General features: G+C 38.1%; 1 protein-coding gene across 1 annotated transcript in view; it reads right to left on the bottom strand.

Annotated features, from left to right (window-relative positions):
• Positions 1 to 19,494, bottom strand: part of LOC140239053 (anoctamin-7-like) — a 53,224-nt gene that overhangs the window by 1,450 nt on the left and 32,280 nt on the right. Inside the window, exons 10-20 of the mRNA XM_072318950.1 lie at positions 19,302 to 19,384; positions 18,298 to 18,435; positions 17,207 to 17,402; positions 16,509 to 16,620; positions 14,910 to 15,062; positions 13,609 to 13,742; positions 12,424 to 12,629; positions 11,715 to 11,848; positions 10,830 to 10,920; positions 8,583 to 8,702; positions 2,127 to 2,157 (exon numbers count right to left, since the gene is read on the bottom strand). Coding sequence (XP_072175051.1) covers positions 2,152 to 2,157; positions 8,583 to 8,702; positions 10,830 to 10,920; positions 11,715 to 11,848; positions 12,424 to 12,629; positions 13,609 to 13,742; positions 14,910 to 15,062; positions 16,509 to 16,620; positions 17,207 to 17,402; positions 18,298 to 18,435; positions 19,302 to 19,384 — 1,373 coding nt within the window. The 3' untranslated portion in view covers positions 2,127 to 2,151. The remainder of the gene's footprint in view (positions 1 to 2,126; positions 2,158 to 8,582; positions 8,703 to 10,829; positions 10,921 to 11,714; positions 11,849 to 12,423; positions 12,630 to 13,608; positions 13,743 to 14,909; positions 15,063 to 16,508; positions 16,621 to 17,206; positions 17,403 to 18,297; positions 18,436 to 19,301; positions 19,385 to 19,494) is intronic.

The raw sequence follows: 19,494 nt of genomic DNA, 5'->3' as shown, positions 1-19,494 counted from the left end.
ATATATATATATATATTAGAGAAAGAGTTGAATGGGGCTGGTTACATCCAATAAATCTGTACAAAATTTAAAAAAAGAATACGTAAAACTTGCCTTTTTTTAGAAATGGTAACTTAAATCATCTCAAACGCATGTATGTTGCCAATTGTAGGACTGTAGTTAAAAATCTAGCCACTTAGACATTTTAGTTTATTCCCAAAATTCATTTAAGCACTATCATGACCAAAATATGTTCTTAACGAATGGAGACTTTCACTCTACCTTATGGCTTGTGATAAAAAAAAAACAACAACTAAAAATCATAAGAAAAGATAGACATAGAAATATGATAAATGGGGATTGATGGCAAAAAGACCAGCTATATAAAATTGATCTACATAGAATTGCCAAGGCTGTAAACCAAATTATGCTGCAGGACTTGTATGATAATTGCACTTCTGGGACTAATTATGAACAAAACTAAAGGGGGGGGGGGGGTGAAATGTACTCATGGTGCATCAATTTTGATACTGATTTTGAAGGATTTTTTTCAATTGTTTTCTGCAGATATCCTTGGAATTTGCACATTTCTGCTGTTTGAGTGCCTCCATTTAATCTAAGCTTTAACACTACTTTCATCCTTGCAGTAACTTTTTTTTTTTGTTTGGTTACTGCAATGTACAATTTCATTTGTCACAATTCTTTAAAGTGCACTTACTACCTTTAAATATTCTAGAAGAAAAAGGTGAACTGACATTTTCTTTCAAACAGCGTTGCAACAAAATCATAAACAATATGTTCTTACCATTTATGAAGGTCACAAGACTAATGAGATTTCAGATTTTTAAAGGGGAAATAATCATAATTTCATAAAATTGATTGTGTCATTTTCATTTATGCTCAGATCTTAGAATGCAAGAGCCCCCTTCTGGTTCTAAGCTTATGATATATTCTCAGTTTTAATGAATATATAGTTTCTGAGATGATTAATTTTGACATTAGTGGTTGCAAGTACAGACAAGAACACACAAAACAACATATTTGCAAAAAGTGTAAAAGCAAAAATTAGGGTTGATTAAAATACTTTCTCCCCCCAAGCATGTTACATTACATGTAGATACTGAATGTACACTGTATTAAATCATCGTTATCATGGACAATGACACAAGATCAAGATACATTTGTATGAACAGAATGTTAATGCAAACAACATTAAATTTCAAGGGACATCACTGAAAGAACAAACAAAAGTGAGTAGCAACACTAAGCTCTAGTTATGTTGAGTAATTGCAACTGCAAAAACAATTACACAAGGACAATTGTACAATGCTTTTAAATCACATGAGAAATCACAAAACGTGCAAACGAAACATACAATAAATAGGAAAACACACTCAGATGCACAATACACCACATAATGTACACTTACTGTTCAGAGCTGGAGATTGGATTAAAGAATACATAAGTTATCAGAGCTTTTCTTTCAAGTAAGTTGTGGATATAATATACAGACTGCCTAAATGATCAAGGGGAGATTGTTCATTAGCTTTGATGCAGTAACTGTGAAGGTCCTAGAACTGTAGTTGTCACTAGCTGATTTTGAGTTACTGGGTAGCTGAGATGAAGCATGTGATTTGAGGATCTGAGATTTCTGCTAGGGGGGTGTACACATTTAAGCACTCATCAGTTATGTACCTTTAGGCATGGCTGTCCAAAGATTTATATTCATGTAGAAGCAGTTTAAAAATTATACGCTGTTTAAAAAGTAAAGTTATAGTGAAGGGGATGGAGTAGATCGAGGCTGCGGAGGATGACCGCTCCTCACTTCAAACACAAAAGACGTGCTGCCTAATTCTGCAGGTGATGCAGATGGTTTATTAGGAGACTTAATACCCCTTGAGGAGGAGCTGATTTTGCTACAACACGCATTTCCCATAGGCACTTGCCCGAGTACACTCGGGACTCGTCTTCATCAGGTTAAGAATAGAGGAAAGAAGTCTGCTACGATAATACAGTCTGAAGAGAACAAACGCAAAAACAAACACAAACAAACAAACAAACAAACGCACACATGCATAAATGCAAGCATGCATTAAAAACAAAGAAGAAACCAAGAAGAATGAAGCAAACACGTACATCTAGCATACCAGTCGGTCAGAGGTAAAGGGCTTTCTACTGCTGGTGGTTGGAGTATGCATGCAGGAACAGAGGAAGATTATTGGAGGCACAAAAACAAAACAAAACATAAAGTTGGAAAAGAAGATGGTTAGCATGCATAAATTCACAAATATGCATTTTTATATGCCCGATGAAATTATTATGAATAATAATTAAACACAAAAAATGCAAGCTGATGACATAATTAAAGCAGAGCATAGATATTTTAGAGCAAATCTGAAGGAAAGCAATGGAAAAGGGATGCTGGCAAGTGATGCGCTTCATTAGACAAAAGAATATTGTGGTGAATGTTTTGACTGTAGATTCATGGATGTTGCTAAAAAATAAAAACAAAACAATATAAAACAATGAATAATTTTAAGCAGTCTGCTGCCCTCATATAAGATCAGTTGTTGTTATCTATTTAAAGCCATTTAGACTCTTGTCCACTATGACAAGGTTATCAAATACAGAGCATCTTAAGCAATGATATCCTTTCAGGAGCAATGCATAGAGTTCAGGCAGGCCATCATCACTCCAAAAAAAAAAAAAAATGTGAAAAATGAGGAAATTTCACTTGTCTCTAAAGCAGGATGATTTCTCTGCAAAGAATGTTATTTTGCAATTGTTACATTAAGCAGCTTTAGTGTGAGAGAAATTCTCTATTGAACGTGTCCTCCATTATGCGATATCAGAGGGACGTTGGGTGGATGTGTGTGCCAAGATATGCAATGTACCACTATCCCTTGTAGTCTCTTCAGATGCATACAAGGGCCAAAAAGTAACTGGATGATACCATTGTTGTCACACATGCTTCGTACGCTAAATTAACTGACAAATAAGTACATAGATGAATAAATACAAATGAAAATGTGCATACACTGTAATTATAATAGTCATCTTCATGGCTTGACACCTTTTTGATTTCAGTGTCATTTCATTTTTCTTTTTAAATCAACAATACCTACACCAGAGATTAAAATGCAAAAAGGATGGCATTTATATATCATTCTTGACAACAGGGAATGTTCAATGTCTGCACTGAGAACAATGAAACTCAATGCGGACAAGGCAAGTTCATCATATACCCATACACTGTAGGACTCACACCTGTCCATAGAATGGACTAGCCCGAGTCTCATTACTTTGTTAGACAAAGGATAAATAATATCAGATTGGAGAAGGGGTGGGGGGGGGGGGGAATATGACCCATACTATCTAGGTAATATTTCATTAGCTATAATGGTTAGTTTTACAAGGTGAATTTCTAGGTTCAAAATATACCTCTTTTGGTGGCTGGTCATGCTTTCTTTTACACTCACAGGAAACTGTATTCATTTTGTCATAGGTTCAGAAAACAAATGATTTTTGAGTGGCGAAACAGAAAAAAAAAACATTTCAAGACTAAAGTGAAACAAGTTTGTTCACTGGTACACTTGCATATGAAAAACATCAATTTGTTAAAGATATTGAATCTTTCATGCATTTCACATTTTTTGATTTATCTGTTTCTAACAGGTGCATCAATCAAAAGTTACAGTTACGTGTATGAGACCAATAGAAAGATTGATGGTATGCTTGATGGTTTGCTTTGCTGGATATGTGGCACGTTAAAGCTGGATAAAAGCGGCTGATTTTGCTGGATATTGAATAGCTTGTTTAACTGAATAAATCGCTTGTCTGGTTGGATATATGGCATGTTTCAATAGCTGGATGTATGGCTTCACTATGCAAACCAGCTTGATAAATGGCTGGTTTTGCTCGGTTTCATATGGCTTGTTTTGCTGGATATATGACATATTTAGCTGGATGTATGGCATATTTTGCTCAATGTATATTTTGTTTACAAATGTAAATTAGCTCAAGCTGGATTAACCTGTTTGAAGACGGTCTGATTTTGCTACAACACGCATTTTCCATGCATAGACACCTGCCCGAGTATACTCGGGACTCGTCCTCAATGGGTTAATGGCTCGCTTTGCTGGATATATGGCATGATAAGCTTGATAAGTGGCTGATTTTGCTGGAATTGTATAGCTTGTTTGACTGAATAAATAGCTTGTCTGGCAGGATATATGACATGTTTAGGTGGATATATGGCTTGAATAATTAGTAAATCAGCTTGATAAATGGCTAATTTTGCTGGGTTTCATATGGCTTGTCTAGCTGGATATACGGCATATTTAGCTGGATGTACGGCATATTTTGCTGGATGTATGGTTTGTTTACAAGCGTAAATTAGCTCAAGCTGGTATTGCTGGATTCCATATGGCTTGTTTAGCTGGATGATTGGCTTGTTTCCCTGGATATATGACATGTCTAGCTGGATGTTGGACATGTTTAGCTGGATGTAAGGCTTGTTTTTGCTGGATGTAGGGCTGGTTTGCTGGATATATGGCTTGATTTGGATTGACAGCTTACTTGGCTGGTCTTCGCCTCCTCGGTCATCTGGACAGATTGCTAAAGCACAATTTATATAATGGAGTATAATTCTCTTTTTTTTTTCAGACAATGATGCCACACACTATAATCTCAACTAGATCTAAGAAAAAACAACAACAACAACAAACATGAATATAGGAGAGCTGTTGTACTTTTTTTGTGTGTAGATTTATCTTCAAATTCCATGGCAATCTTACCCATCATGCTTCAAATTCTAACTGGTCTGAAATAGGAACAGTGTGACCAGTAAGAAATTAATTAGTTTCCTGGATAAAAATCTGCATATTTTCACTTAATGTAGGTAAAAAATAATCAATATTGTAATATTTGTTTGCATAATATATATGGAACATGATTGTTGAGAGCAGCATCACAGATTCACATTGGCCTATTAACAATCATTTGCCTTTGTCAGAAATGACCTTTTGAACAAAACAAAATAAAAACAAATCTAAACAAATCCAAATGATCTCAATTATGCAATGTACAATGTGCTTTTAGGAGGGCTGTGGTTAATCATTATTTTGCCACTAATGTTTGTGTGCGTGTGTGTGTGTGTTATTGGATATACTCTCAATTTATGGCACGCATCTTCCATCAGCTACAACAATTGTGCGTTTCAATATAGAACTGAAAATACGGCAATTTCAGCTTCAGGCTACATAAATTCAAGAATCAAAGCTTGCAACAACTCTTCTGTGCACCCTTCTAAACTCTAAATGGAGTGTCTCACTGAGTGGCTAATGTTTGCAACGTAACAAATTTTAGTTTTCGTCAGGGTCTGTACTAAACCAGTAAGGTTGCAATCAAATTTTTTAACAGTTATAGTCAAAGTCTTAAACAGTTTTCATGATTGAATCGCAAAGACATTTTGAACATGTTCAGAATTTCTTTGAGACAAGAAAAACTGTTTGTGATTTCATTGTAACTGTTTACAAACTCTGACACAACCTAAAATTTGCTAAAATTTGCTATGTTGGAAAAAACACTGAGAGAGATTAAGAGAGAATAAAGAAAAAAAAAGGGGGCTATCAATGGATAATTCATGCAAAGTGTTGAGTGATTGAATATCAGCGTAAGGCCAGAGTGCTTCATACTCTTTTACTACATTGTACTTTGTCTTGTTCTTCAAATGAACAGATGGGTTAGATACAATGTGAGTGGATTTATTTGTTGTTACTGTATGAGAATGTATAACACTTGTGCCAGTAAATTGATTTGTTGTTGCTGTAAAGAAAAAAAACACACACATGTAAGCATACACTCAGGTTATGATATCATGACATAGTATATGAAAACATGATTTCTGTCATGAAAATCCGTGCAAGAATTACTGACAGTGCAATACCATGCATTGAGACATGCGATTTCATGCAATTACTTCCACAGGGTATATTGGATATACCTTAACCTCCCGCACCTTAGGCTTGTCTTGAGACTTTGCCTACAAGCACAGACAAAATGGCAATTACAATGATAAGCAAAGAGGATACAACCTTCTGTAGATTACTGTATTGGTGGAAATGAATGTTTGTGCAACTGGCTTTGTGCTTCCAAATCTAGTTACATAAAGTTCTGCTGTCAAAACTTTCTTTTACAGTATAGAGACAGTGACATCCAAATGAATAAAATGAATTCAGTGGTTTTGCATGTTTTTTTTTTGTTTGTTTTTTTGTTTTCTGCTTGTGGCTCTCAACACAAAGTATGCAGAAGCCACTTTAAAATTATGTGGAGCATTTATCCAGAGAATAACATGAGTTTAAATTCAAATATCACAAAGTATGATATGCACAAAAACTTCCACACTGGGAGATATTTCCCATTTGAAATCACCAAGCCCAAAACCCACATAGAGTCCCAGATTAGGATTCTCTGTAATGTACCAAAATATGTCATTTGGGTTGACAAACTTCCAATATTTTAAAGTCTATCTGATACCTGGGAGAATATATTTTTTTCTACCTATTCCACCTACAATTTTTTCTGACCTATTTCACTATTAACGTTTGGCTGTTTACTAAAAAACAAGACTGAAATCGGGATAATAGAAGTTTTTCCTTTACTGTATTTTGGGGACAGGTGCTGTTCCACTTGGAAATTGATAATTTGTGCACAGCAAGCCTGAGTGACCCTGTTCTTTATTTTAAAAGAAAAAAAAAATCCTCTTTTCTTCCTTATCTATAAAACTGTACCTCCTACCTCTCTCTTTCTGAATGGGTTAGGAAGGTATGATTTTAACAGGTTATATTATCATTTTAAAGCTTAGAGCTCTCTTTAACAATGACGAAAAGTGAAAAATCTTTTTTTTGGGGCCTACATTTTGTGGGTTTTGAGCTGGGCAGTCACATTTGTGATACACATAGTTGTTGGTATTCAGCAAATATGATTCAAGAGATTTGCAGATGGGTATTCATGCATAGATCCATATATCTCCCATATCACAGATGATCCAAATGATAAAATGGAAATGCATATGCCCCTATATTCACCCAAAACAAATGTTGGCACACACTGGAATTGACACAAATGACCCAAAATAAAATGACATAGTTTTTATACAAAAACAATGTGTTGGCTCAGTGAGTAGAGCGGCTGCCCTCACAATCGGGAGGTCATGGGTTCAAACCCCGGCCGTGTCATACCAAAAGACGTTAAAAAAAAGATGGGAGTTGCTGCTACCTTGTTTGCCGTTCAACAGTTGAAAAGGTTTGAGCAACGTCGATCTGGCGCTGCTCAGTGGCTGCCGGGCCCATGATCAATTGGGCAAAAAGAATTTTCATTCTTGGACAATAAAATTTGGAGTTTATATCCAAAACAATTATTATTATCCTTGACATCACTAACATAAAATACTGCAAACCTTTTAAAAAACAAACTCTGGGATTCTTATATATAATGGGCGGAGCGGCACATTGAAAGTAAATCATTTCTTTCAGCAAATTAGGGTATGTTATCTTTACCAATAAATCAATAGTTGACAATTATTGATAATTATTCCTGCTAGCGATGCACGCTTCACAATAAGGAAAAAGGATTATGATAACTTTACACCACACATGCATGTCTTAAGCTGCAACTGAGAGTAATCGATTATCAAACACTTTTTCTACCTGCCTATTGAAAGCCAACCCACACTCTCCCTTTGCTAAAGACATGCGAGAAACAGTGATGGAAGAAACTAGATGCCAAAGTGCTGAATCGCAACAGAATCCTTGGGATCACGTAGCAATTATACGTTAAAAAAATCAGTGTTGCTCATGATGAAAGGCAATTCACGCAGACACAAATTCCAAAATCTGCCCGAGGCACACTGATGTCCTAAACTTTGGGATATTATCCTCAAGTATTACAAACAAAGTTGAGGCATATGGTACAAGCATAATGTCAGTTTAAATCTGGTCCAAGTTCAAAGCTGAGATTGCATGGCATAAAGAGTCATAATCATCCTCTGAAAGGCAATCATCATGAGCAACACTGTCAAAAAAAGGATAAAAACTTTGACACAAAGGCCCGAATTCACAAAGGTGGTACAAATGAAACCATGGTTTAAACCACGGACAAAACCATGGAGCGCCAAGTGTCGCATGTAATATTTCGCTATGAAATCAGTCATTTCGTCGATGAAATGATTATTTTGTAACGAAATGACAACATTTTGTAACTAAATGAATATTTCATCCACGAAATTATAATTGCGTTAACGAAACGGTCATTTTGTCGACGAAATGACCAATTTTGTAATGAAATATTCCATGTGACACTTGGCGCTCCATGGTTTTTGTCCATGGTTTAAACCATGGTTTCATTTGTACCACCTTCGTGAATTCGGGCCAAACAGACAAACACACACACACAAACAAAAAAACACCTAAAGCATAATAACCAACTTTGAGTGAAAAAAAGAACGCAAAAAACGCAAACCCCCCCCCCAAAAAAAAAAACAAAAAAAAAAAAAACCCATCACCACTGTTAAAGGGGAGTGGGAGCACATTTCACCGTCATACCTGGAATTCCTGCAACGCTTGTTTGCCCATGTAGGCCTCCCGCTTTATCTTCACCTCCAGCGCTTCTGGGATGTCGGGCACGACGAAGTCGATGAACCGCGAGACCCCAAATACAAAATGCTGATGGGACAAAGAAAGACAAAGAAAAAGATCAGAGAAAGACAAATACTACATTGTACACTGACCATGAATCAAACAGCAGTACATCAGCTGAAAAAATCTCTAACATATACAGTAACAGAAGAGAAAGTAACATTTGCGTTAAAATATATGTGACCCGCTACAACAAAAGGATCCTAAAGTCGCTGACGGGTGAGCCGAGCATGGCCCAGAAAATGCTATTTTCGGGCCTTTTCTTTGATCATTTAGCTTCGAAATTTCGGCAGATGATAGAAGATACATTAGACTACAAAATTATGCAAAACAGAAATCCGAACGTTTTGACAGATTTTGGTGATCTGACTTCAAACTCGATTTTTTCGGCTCACCCGTCAGTGACTTTAGGATCCTTTTGTTGTAGCGGGTCACATATTGTCAGGTTGTTGCATACTGTGCTTGTTTTGGGCTAACGACTGACATTCGAAATGGGGAACACACTGTGTCTATTCAAAATCATTATTGTTTGCTGGTATCTTTATCATCTCAGAAGTGGAAATATTTAGTTCTGACAAGACAGACACTATTATGATGCATGAGGTTAATTTTCTTTCTTTCTCTTCTTTTTTTTTTACTTCATATCTTAGGCAGATGACTGAACAGCATTTATGAGTGATAACAACCTTATGCATAGAATGGTTCATAAATTATTGACAAACCCCTCCCCCCTCAACAAAAAAAAGGGGTTAAAGGGGATGGCTAGTAACCGATCAGTGGGAATCAGTGTGAATGCTGAGGGATGATTGTTCCAATCCTTGTGGGATTCATTTAAGAGTACATTATATATCTACTGTTTTGTGAAAATTATTTGCTTCAGAACGGTCTCATATTCAAGTAATGTGCAGATTAATGCCCCGTCACTGACCAGGCACGCTAACCTGGAAACATTAAACTGCACATTACTTGAATATGAGACCATTCTGAAGCAAATAATTTTCACATAACAACAGATATACAGTTAAACTCGCATAAGTCAATCTTCTCGGGACTGAGCAAAACACATCGACTTAGGCGAGTTTCGACTTGTGCGTAAGTCGAAAAAATCGACTTAACAACAGTCACACCACACGTACATTGCATTATGTATAATGTACATGTATGTTGTCTACTCTGGAGCCGAGAGCTGGAGAGGTGTGCCGCAGCACGGGTCGCCCGGCAGGGCCGCGGCTAACTTTGCATGGACAGTGCATTAGCATTGGCACAGGTCGGATTACTTTACACCCTCGTTAAACCTTGGGGAAGTGAATAACGATATTTGAGCAGTGATTGATTCCAGTTTACCATACCGTGGCTTGAAATGCGTGTAGAGGTGTACTTCTGATTTACCTGTGCCCGTAACTTTCCCCCTACTTTCCGCTTTGAAAACTCAGCAGCTTCATCCATCCACTGCACAGCGCAGACTGCAAACATACACAGACTATACACAGCCCAGTCGCGCTGTACGTACGTACCAGGGAGGTGGATCCCACCTCCCTGTACGTACGTAGCGCTAGCGCGACAGGGCTGTACCAGCGGACCTCCAAACACGAAGAGAGTTCAACAATCGCATGCGATCGCTTTGAATTTTGATACTTTAGATCATTTTTTTTGTCACCTGTCTGGTCGGGCTAGTTCTTATGTAAACAAAAACTGGCGTCTCGTGATTTTGACAGTGATTTATTGCACAATAAAATCTTATTCGACTTAGGCACAGTGAATTTAATGGTTTTTCCGTGAAAGTGTTCTTGGAATTTCATCGACTTAGGCGAGTATTCGACTTACAAAATTCGACTTGTGAGTGAATTATTACACGTAAGTCAATGGAGAAAAATCGGGACTTTTTAAAATCATCGACTTGCGCGATTATTCGACATATGCGATGTCGACTTAGGCGAGTTTAACTGTATAATGTACTCTTAAATGAATCTCACAAGGATTGGAACAATCATCCTCCGGCATTCCCACTGACTCCCACTGATCAGTTACTAGCCATTCCCTTTAAGAATTTCCGCGAGTCAGGTCAGTTGTAAAGGCCGTGAGGTCAGTTGTCATAGCTTACAGTGAGGAAGGGAAAAGAGTGGAAATGTTGAGATGCTACAGGCATCTCCTCACCTCAAAGAGGATGACGAAGCCGAGCTTGACACACAGAAGCTGCCAGTAGAAGATGGTGGTGTTGCCCTCATCGTCGCGATAATCGGTATATCTGGAGGATGATGAGCACGACCGTGCAAAGAGATTTGTAATCACTCTTCCTTTATATGAAATTGGAATGATTTTGACATCGCCTCTGTGGCAATTGATACTACTTAATCATTTGCAGAGAAACTGATTTGATATTAGAGTGCTCCTCTCTTTCTTCTGTTTTGACTACTGTTCATATATTTCTCTCTCACTCTTTATATGTTAATGCAAACAGTTAGCATATACAAGCATGTGGTAAGGACTAACTAGTTGAATGCTATTGAAAAGATGAATGATGTCAGGGAAACTGTAATTTCTCTCTGCAAATGTCAGTACAAGCTGCACAGAGAAATGAGATGGGTTCAAGGCCTTACTAAAACTCTAAACCAACAGCATGCGATCAGGCAACCTGTATGAAAATCGGTACAACAAAAGAACATATCAAAAACAATTCAGCCATGCTTCAGAAGTCAAGTTTTGCTTCAGGGTGAGGGTGTGGCCACTCTAAAAAGTTCTCACAACAAGGTGATTACATTACCTCTAAGGACTTCACTGACCTAGCTGTTATCTGGAATCTAATCTGTAGAGAATGTACGTATATACACCTACATTACCCCCCCCCCATGTCTTTTTGTAGACCATCCCTGTCCAAAATGAATTATTATTCCTGTGAAATAGGAGCAAATGAGAGGTCAAAGTTTGCACTTCACATGAAAAGACTCAATTTCTCAGTTCTTTGTAATATATTTTCACCTTATTTGCATAAGGTGCCATGGAAAAGAAGCGTTTTGTTTTTGTTTTTGTTTTTGTTTTTACCTGCACGGTGCCTCTGATGCATTCTTGGGTGCGTAGGCGAGGGTGAAGTTCACATAGCCATCGAGACTGAAGTTATATTGGTACTGATACAGCAGCTTGGGAAGAAATTCTGATGTAAACGCTATGAGGAATGCCTGCATGGAGAAAGGAGGAGAAAATCTGAGATTTATTTGTGTCTTTCATATTGACAGAGTGCTTTATTTAAGAAGATAAATGTGAATAAATTTCATAAAAATGGTCTGTTGTAGGCCTTTAGAAGATGGGAAATCATGTAACACATCGCATATATCACAATCAGGGCAAAGTTCATCACAGACAACGGATTTCATCATCACATATAGAGCAGATCTGAAATGTCTGAAAGATACATGGATATACTTCTGCTTCTTCAATATTCTGTGATTCCATGACTACTTTACCTCTCATATATTTTGTACACAGTGGTAACAGTTGTGTAGTGTCTAACTGAGCCTGTCACTCATTAATTATTGTAAAAAAAAAGAAGGTATATGACAGTTTATACTAAGGGGTCTTTTTTCCAACTTTAGAAAGATTTGAAGGTCAATTTTACATTTTGGAGCAAATTGAGATTCCATTGCAAGAAATATGAAATTGTGGTTTGTAATATACATGTAAATAACAGTGGTGTATAGGCCAATCATGTTTTATATGAAAAGGTAGGGGCACAAGTCTACTGGGTCCCACTCACATTACTAATGACCGCAATCTGTGCTGTGATGTCCAAGATGTCAAACCAAACACCAATGTCCTGGGCTCGCTCGGCCACCGGTCGCCGCAACTCGCAGACAAACTTCTGGGCGTCCAGCCGAATTTCCAGCCAGTTGTTGAGGATTGCAAAGAGTGGGGCGAGTGGGAAGGCGGCCACAAAGATTGTGATGAACCCAAACTGAATGACTGGGAGACACAAAAGTAGAGGCGGTTACAAGAAAGGTAACCCCTTGAGTATGGGAGTGCGGTACGCCCTGCAGAAAGCCTATGGAGGTTTGAGGATCTATCGCAGAACAGGCTAAGTTGCAGGGGTGCGCTTGTTTTTAAGCAGAATAGGTGAAGCAAGACAAAATTCTGAAGTTAAAATTTGCTGAAAGTTAATTTTTCCCTTAAAAACTCGAGTCCACATGTGTATCTCTGTCTTGCTTTTCTATCACAGATTCAATGTTTTTATGCAACATTGAAGATAAAATATTTCTTTGCCTCTGTGAACTCTGAGCATTAGGGAGTTTTAGATTTTAGACGCGCGGACGTTCAAAGAGAAAAAAACATGATCTGAGTGTGCGCAGTAACTTGATCCGCGCTATACTGCGCACGCTCAGATCATGTTTTTTTCTCTTTGAACGTCCGCGCATCTAAAATCTAAAGCTCCCTATTTATATATTTGCGGGGGGGGGGGGGGGTCATGCATGTATTGTGATGGATTTAAAAGAGTGATAAAGCACTGTTTTTAAAGCTTCAGTGTCAACACATGCAGATCTACTGTATGTCATAGAACTGAAGCAATGTGCATTTCAACTGTGAACTGTGTTGTTGGCACGGATATGGTACGTTGCATCAACAGCCAATCTGAATATGTGTAATCAGTGTTTTTCCTCTTTTTTCATGAGGGTTAATTGCTATGAAGTGGAGACTGACTGTTTATTTACTTGTTTGCTTGTTTATATTCATTTTCATTTACATTTCAATCTCTATTGAAAACTACATCCTATAGCTATTTCATCCTCATCATACGCACTGAGAATTCATGAACACAAACACCAGCTCACACATAATTTTTCTAGTTACTTCGGTAAACAATTTTTGGAATCTCATGTTTTTGATCAAAAACAGAAACACATCCAATTTAAGATGAAAATCTCAGTCATCATGCAGTCCCACTCACTCATTTCCAAGTACTCCTCAAACAGGCCTTCGTTGGGGACAAGCTCGTAGTCCTCCTCCCAGCGACTGCTTTCCTCCTCTGTCCCCGAGAATGAGCCTTTCACCTTCCACCGGATGTACATCTGTTTCAGCTTCCTGCAAAGGCAAGGACAGGAGGATGGGTGAAGACGTACAAGTATATATTCTACATCATAGAACGTACCCTGTATGTGTGCCACAGTGTAAACTCCATGTGTGTGCCACATTACCATGAGACTGCTATGCATGCTGATCGCGAGCCCTTTTGGAAAACATTCTATAAAAAGCCATGTATAAACTATATGTAGAAATGTGTATGCTAGACATGCAATATGCATGAGCAAATCAGTTGCGGAGAACATTTCAAGCTTACTTACTGTAAATCTCCTGACAAATCATTTTCTTTCCTTTTCTTTTTTTCTCATGAGAACATATTCTTCAGGTATCTCATTCTTGGTATAAAGAGAAATAAGTTTAAATGCATATCTTCCTCAGTGGATAAGGTATGTCTGTGCCAAAATATTTGAGAATGATGAAAATTAGTGAAATTTTGTGAACAAAACAACTGGACAGCTGCTCAATCAACAGATACACTGTACTTCACACAGAGTTGCAAATTTGTCTTACTCTGTACACTTTATCAAATCATAACTTTTCTGTGTGTCTGATTCCCCTCCCCCGACAAAGTATCAATATTCACGAATCTACTTCTCTGATCTTCATGTTAATTCATACAAAGCACCATAATATCAGGACAGACTTTTCTTTTAATGTGCTTGAGTTAACTCCTCCACATCATGCTGAACATCTAATTAATGTTCTATGCGGGGGACCAAGTGTTTTTGCCTCTTACTAGAGGGGACAGCATGATTTCACACAACATTGCTCAGCTAGACTCCATGATGGGAATCAAACCTGAGTCACTTGATCGCAATTAACCCGTTGAGGACGGACTGACTTTGCTACAACACGCATTTCCCATAGACACCTGCCCGAGTATACTCGGGACTCGTCCTCAACGGGTTAAGGCAGATGCGCTCCTGACTGAGCCATGCACATATCACCACCCCATGTCTCCCCTATTGGCCTTGTCTAATACAAACACCTTGACAACTACATGTATGTCTGGGGCCCTATTTTATGAAGAGTTGAAATTGTTGATTTCAACTTAAGTCTATGGCAGCCTGTGTGTAAGGAAATTTAAAATTGATTTTATCTTTTAATAAAACACGGCCCTGGACTTAAATGCAGCACCCAAGACATGCAGTTGCCATGGCAACTTACGGGATGGCGACCTCCTGGACGTTGTTGATCATCTGCTTGCCGACCATGATGATGAAGAGCTGCTGAGCCAGCTCCACCAGACATCCTCCGCTCCCACATGCCTCGTCTCGCAGACCAAAGAAGGTGTTATAGTTGCCGGGGTAACCCAAAAATCTGCAATGCAGGGGAAACCAGTTTACATGGTCACATTTCCAAGAACATCACTTTCTACATAATACAGCTACCAACATGTCTGTGTACAATTTACTAATTTAACCATTCTAAACAAAACAAAAATTACAGTTGTTTTGCATATAAGCACACAGCACTGTTTAGTATATCTATTACAAGAAAATACTAACACGCAGAATTTTACAAGGCCAAAACAACAGTCACATGCTCAGAAAACTAATTACAAAATTTTTACTTATAGTTGCCAGCTGTGCATACGATTATCCTCATGCATAAAGTGAAGTACCAGGTACAGAATTAATTTCATGTGTGAGAGACACATTGTCAATGAGTGCAATGGTCATGGAGGTAATATATAATGGCCAACTTAACCTAAGAATCTTTGCACATGAAGGAAATTTCATCATAAAACTTTGAATCACACTCTTATACACTCTTATCAAAATGTGAGGCCCTTTTGCACCAAATACACAAAACTTAAAATGCCCTTCTTGCAAGTCGGAAGACATTTCTGACAAGAGAAAATGTCAAGAACTTTAAAATGATTGCCATGGGTAACAAATCAACATGAGATCAATTTGGAGACACCTGTATCCCGGCAAACATATTGGATGACAAAAAAAAGAGAGTTTTGTTAGAAAAGAATACATAAAACAATTTGAATAAGTTTTCAAAATGGTCTATTGTCTGATGTCGAACATGGGTTAAATCTCTTCCATTCCATTTTTACTCTATCTAGCTATAAAGTTGAAAGCCCACCACGCTATTTGTGCCTGAAAATCAGTGCGGATTGATGGTGCTAATGGATCTGTATCAATGTCGCCAGTTCACTGCAAGTCACTTCATGCCATTAGAGAGGCAGATCTGAGAGTGCTCACTATGCGATTCTGCTTGCGAACAAACAGCCTAATTGCCAAAATTTTGAACATGTTGAAAACTCGATAACAGCCAGGCACCCCTGTGGATGCCAGTTACATGCAGTGAGCAGGTGTGACCATTGGGTGCCCACTGTACGACTTTTCCACAGATCACAGGGAAACTTTTCACTCTGGCAAGATCTCTCTAAACACTGCAATTGCAGTGGGCTCTGTCTTTAACCCCCTGCATATGCCACATAAATTACCCATCCATAGGTTTGCCTGTGAATATAACCACTGATGTATGTGCGCATTAGACTCATAGGCAAAGAAAGGGTAAAGAGGCATATTGATCATGATGTGACATAATTTGGACTGTTAGCAAGCTTTAGATTTGCGATGTGAACACTATGATGATGCAGCCTCCTGGGTTGGACAATGGAAACAACTGTGTCAGTATGTGCAGAACACCATTTTTTGCCTAATTAGTTAATAGTATCTGCGTAGCATTCGCATCACGATCTAAAGCTTGTTATTCCAAGAGAACCGAAGTGACTCAGGTTAAACCTACTTTCCCTTGAAGAAGGCAATGTAGAAGATGGAGGAGAAAAAGTTCATGAACTGGAAGATGAAAACTTTGAAGGTGAGGTTGTCCTCGTACTCAGTCTGCGTCCTGTGCATTTCTGTTTAGAAAAAAAATTGTCAAAAAAGAAACAAAAAATAATTGTATCCATGTTACAATCATGTTAAAGTGCAAGACATTATCAGAAAGGAAAGTTTTACATGATAGACAAATGATGTAAAGACTCAAAAGAGTTTTAAGAGTTTCATTAGACCCACCAGAATTGGAAACACCTAACTACTGACACTGCATGGTGGCTGTCTTTATTTTTAGGAGACACCAAGATGGCATGTACAATGAAATAATGACAATTAATCCATAAAAGTTGTCATTCTACTAAGCACAACTTATCCCCAAACAGCAGCACGTGAATAATAATAGTGAATATATAATACTGACGGTATACTGATAACATTACTGCTGCTGCTGATATTATTATATCTACTACTACTACTACTACTACTACTACTACTACCATATAACTACTCTACTATACTTTACCAGTGTATTATCATTTAATAACAATACTATATAACAGTAATAATTATACAACAACAAAAACATCATCATCATCATCATCATCATCATCATCATCATCACCATCTACAGGTAAAAGCAGAATTTGTCCACTGCAACTCCTTACTCACCCCAGTCATTGAGGATGACAGCTAGTTTCTGGTAGACCTGGCCCAGCACCATGATGAGGATCAGGTTGAGTACGGCCCCAGTCATGCTGGCTATCGTCTGGGCGTTGGGCCTCAAGAAGGCGTTCTGCGACAGCGGGATGCTCACCAGCACTCGGTACATGATGACTCCCATCAGGAAGATGAGGACGAGGGAAACCTGTCAAGTTCACCAAAAGAAATCACAATGACAAGCCTCAGCTTGAGGAAGCTTAAGTTTAATTCCACATCATGTTCAAATAAGCTTTTAAACACTGATATAGAGTAAAACTAGACTTTACAACAAGATTGCAAGAGGTTTTATCAAACTCAGGTCTAATACGTATATGTGAAAATTATGGAGCTTTGATGTCTGACACATTTATGCAAAACAATACTAGTTGCAACCGAATACACTGTAAATGTGCAGATTGAGGGTGGCCATAGCCTACAACACTATCACTATCTCTAAATCTACACTAAATGTCAATCATTTTCTTGATATAAAATAATAAAAAAAAAGCCTGCATCCTTTGCATCAAATCTCTACTGTGTTGCTATGACTTTGCTCTGATGACCACTGCATAGGCCTATATATGCCATACATTTAGCGAGTCAATTTTTTTTTGGTTGCAAATCTGGACTTTTTGATAATTTTGCGATCATGGAGTACAGTAATGAAGGGAGTCATGTATGAATGCATGTCACATTCCTGTGCGAAGTCTGAGTTATCAATTACCATCCGAGCATTGAGAATTTAGGGTATCTGGGACGAACACTGAAATAGGGCTTTCATATACACCGTAGCTCAGTCGGTAGAGCACCGGGATAGCATCCGGAATCCCCGTGGAATCCCATTTTCTTTGCTCATTTTTCCACAAATAATTTTGCATGTTGTTAAATTTGCAAATAGCACTCAACTTATAAAACTTGTGAAAAGAAAGACCTTAAGTTGTGAAATGTATGTCATGCATGTATACGGTGTTAGATTGAGAAAAAAAAATAGATAAAAAGAATATATATAGATATGTTCATATGTTTGCAGGTGCATGTCTGTCAAAAAAGTACTGTCTCACCATTCCAAAGAGGACGGCAATACCGGTCAGCCATCTCCTCTTGCGCATATCTTCCGGGAAGTAGGGCTCCATGATACCGGTGATGGGGTTCTCCTCCATGGCCGGAGCCTTGGCTGCAAACTGCGGGCGTGGCCGCTCCTGGAGGGCATCGGCAGGGGAAGGACAGAGGGATGAATAAATGAGATCATGATAGCTTGGTTATTATGCAGTCTGAGTCACATCTACAAATTCTCATTTCTCCTTATCTGTTATTGTTGGGGAGTCACCTTGGAATTTTCATGCTGGTTGGTGTTCTCATTCATAATAAGATATGTGGCCGCTTGGCTCAAAACCCATAAAAGTAGGCCAGAATGAATTCTCACTTTTTTACATACTTTAAAAAGACTATGCTCTAAGCTTTAAAATTATATCAGTTGTTGATATTGAACCATCCCAACCCATTCGAAAAGTGATTGAAATGACAAAGAGTTAGGAAGTGCATTTTTTAATTGGAAAGGGAGAAAAGAGCTAAGATTATAATAAATATGATCAAAGGTCACTCAGGCATGCTGTGCAGAAGTATCAATGGAACTCACAGTGAAAGCAGCTCTAGACTTGTCCAAAAATATAGGGTTCAGAAAAACTCCTAATATCTTGATTTTGATTTTGATTTAAGCCACCAAATTTTGACAGCAGGTAGAAAAGAGACCATTTTCCCAAGAGAGACAAACTTTAGAAATTTGAGTAAACTTAAATGACTATATTGGTCAATTACAGGGTATCCTAATCTGCGACTAATCTACGCCTGTCTGAGGGAAAGCAGTCATAGCACTAACAATAGTTGCACTGTACAAGCAAAACCAAATAATATTGAGAAATCACTCAGCGCAATAAAGCCATCTACACAATAATAACCCGCTGAGGATGAGCTGATTTTGCAATAACATACATTTCCCATAGACATCTGCAAGAGTATACTCGGGACTAGTCTTCAAGGGGTTAAAAGGAGACACGATCAGACTCACTTCTTCCTCTTCAAAGTTCCAACAGTCCCAGTGATGTGCCAGGCTTGCCTGCTTTCTCTTCCAACTCTCAAGGAAAGATACGGCTGTTAACAAGGGATGAAAAAAAACATATGCAAAACGCTAAAGGGACTCCACATTTCAAGAAAATACTGTCAATGAAAGGTGCGATTGTTTAATATGCATGTATGACTGC

This window comes from Diadema setosum, chromosome 15 (genome assembly GCF_964275005.1).
Source record: "Diadema setosum chromosome 15, eeDiaSeto1, whole genome shotgun sequence".
In the NCBI taxonomy this organism is placed as follows: domain Eukaryota; kingdom Metazoa; phylum Echinodermata; class Echinoidea; order Diadematoida; family Diadematidae; genus Diadema; species Diadema setosum.
This window is presented reverse-complemented; position numbering and strand designations above follow the sequence as displayed.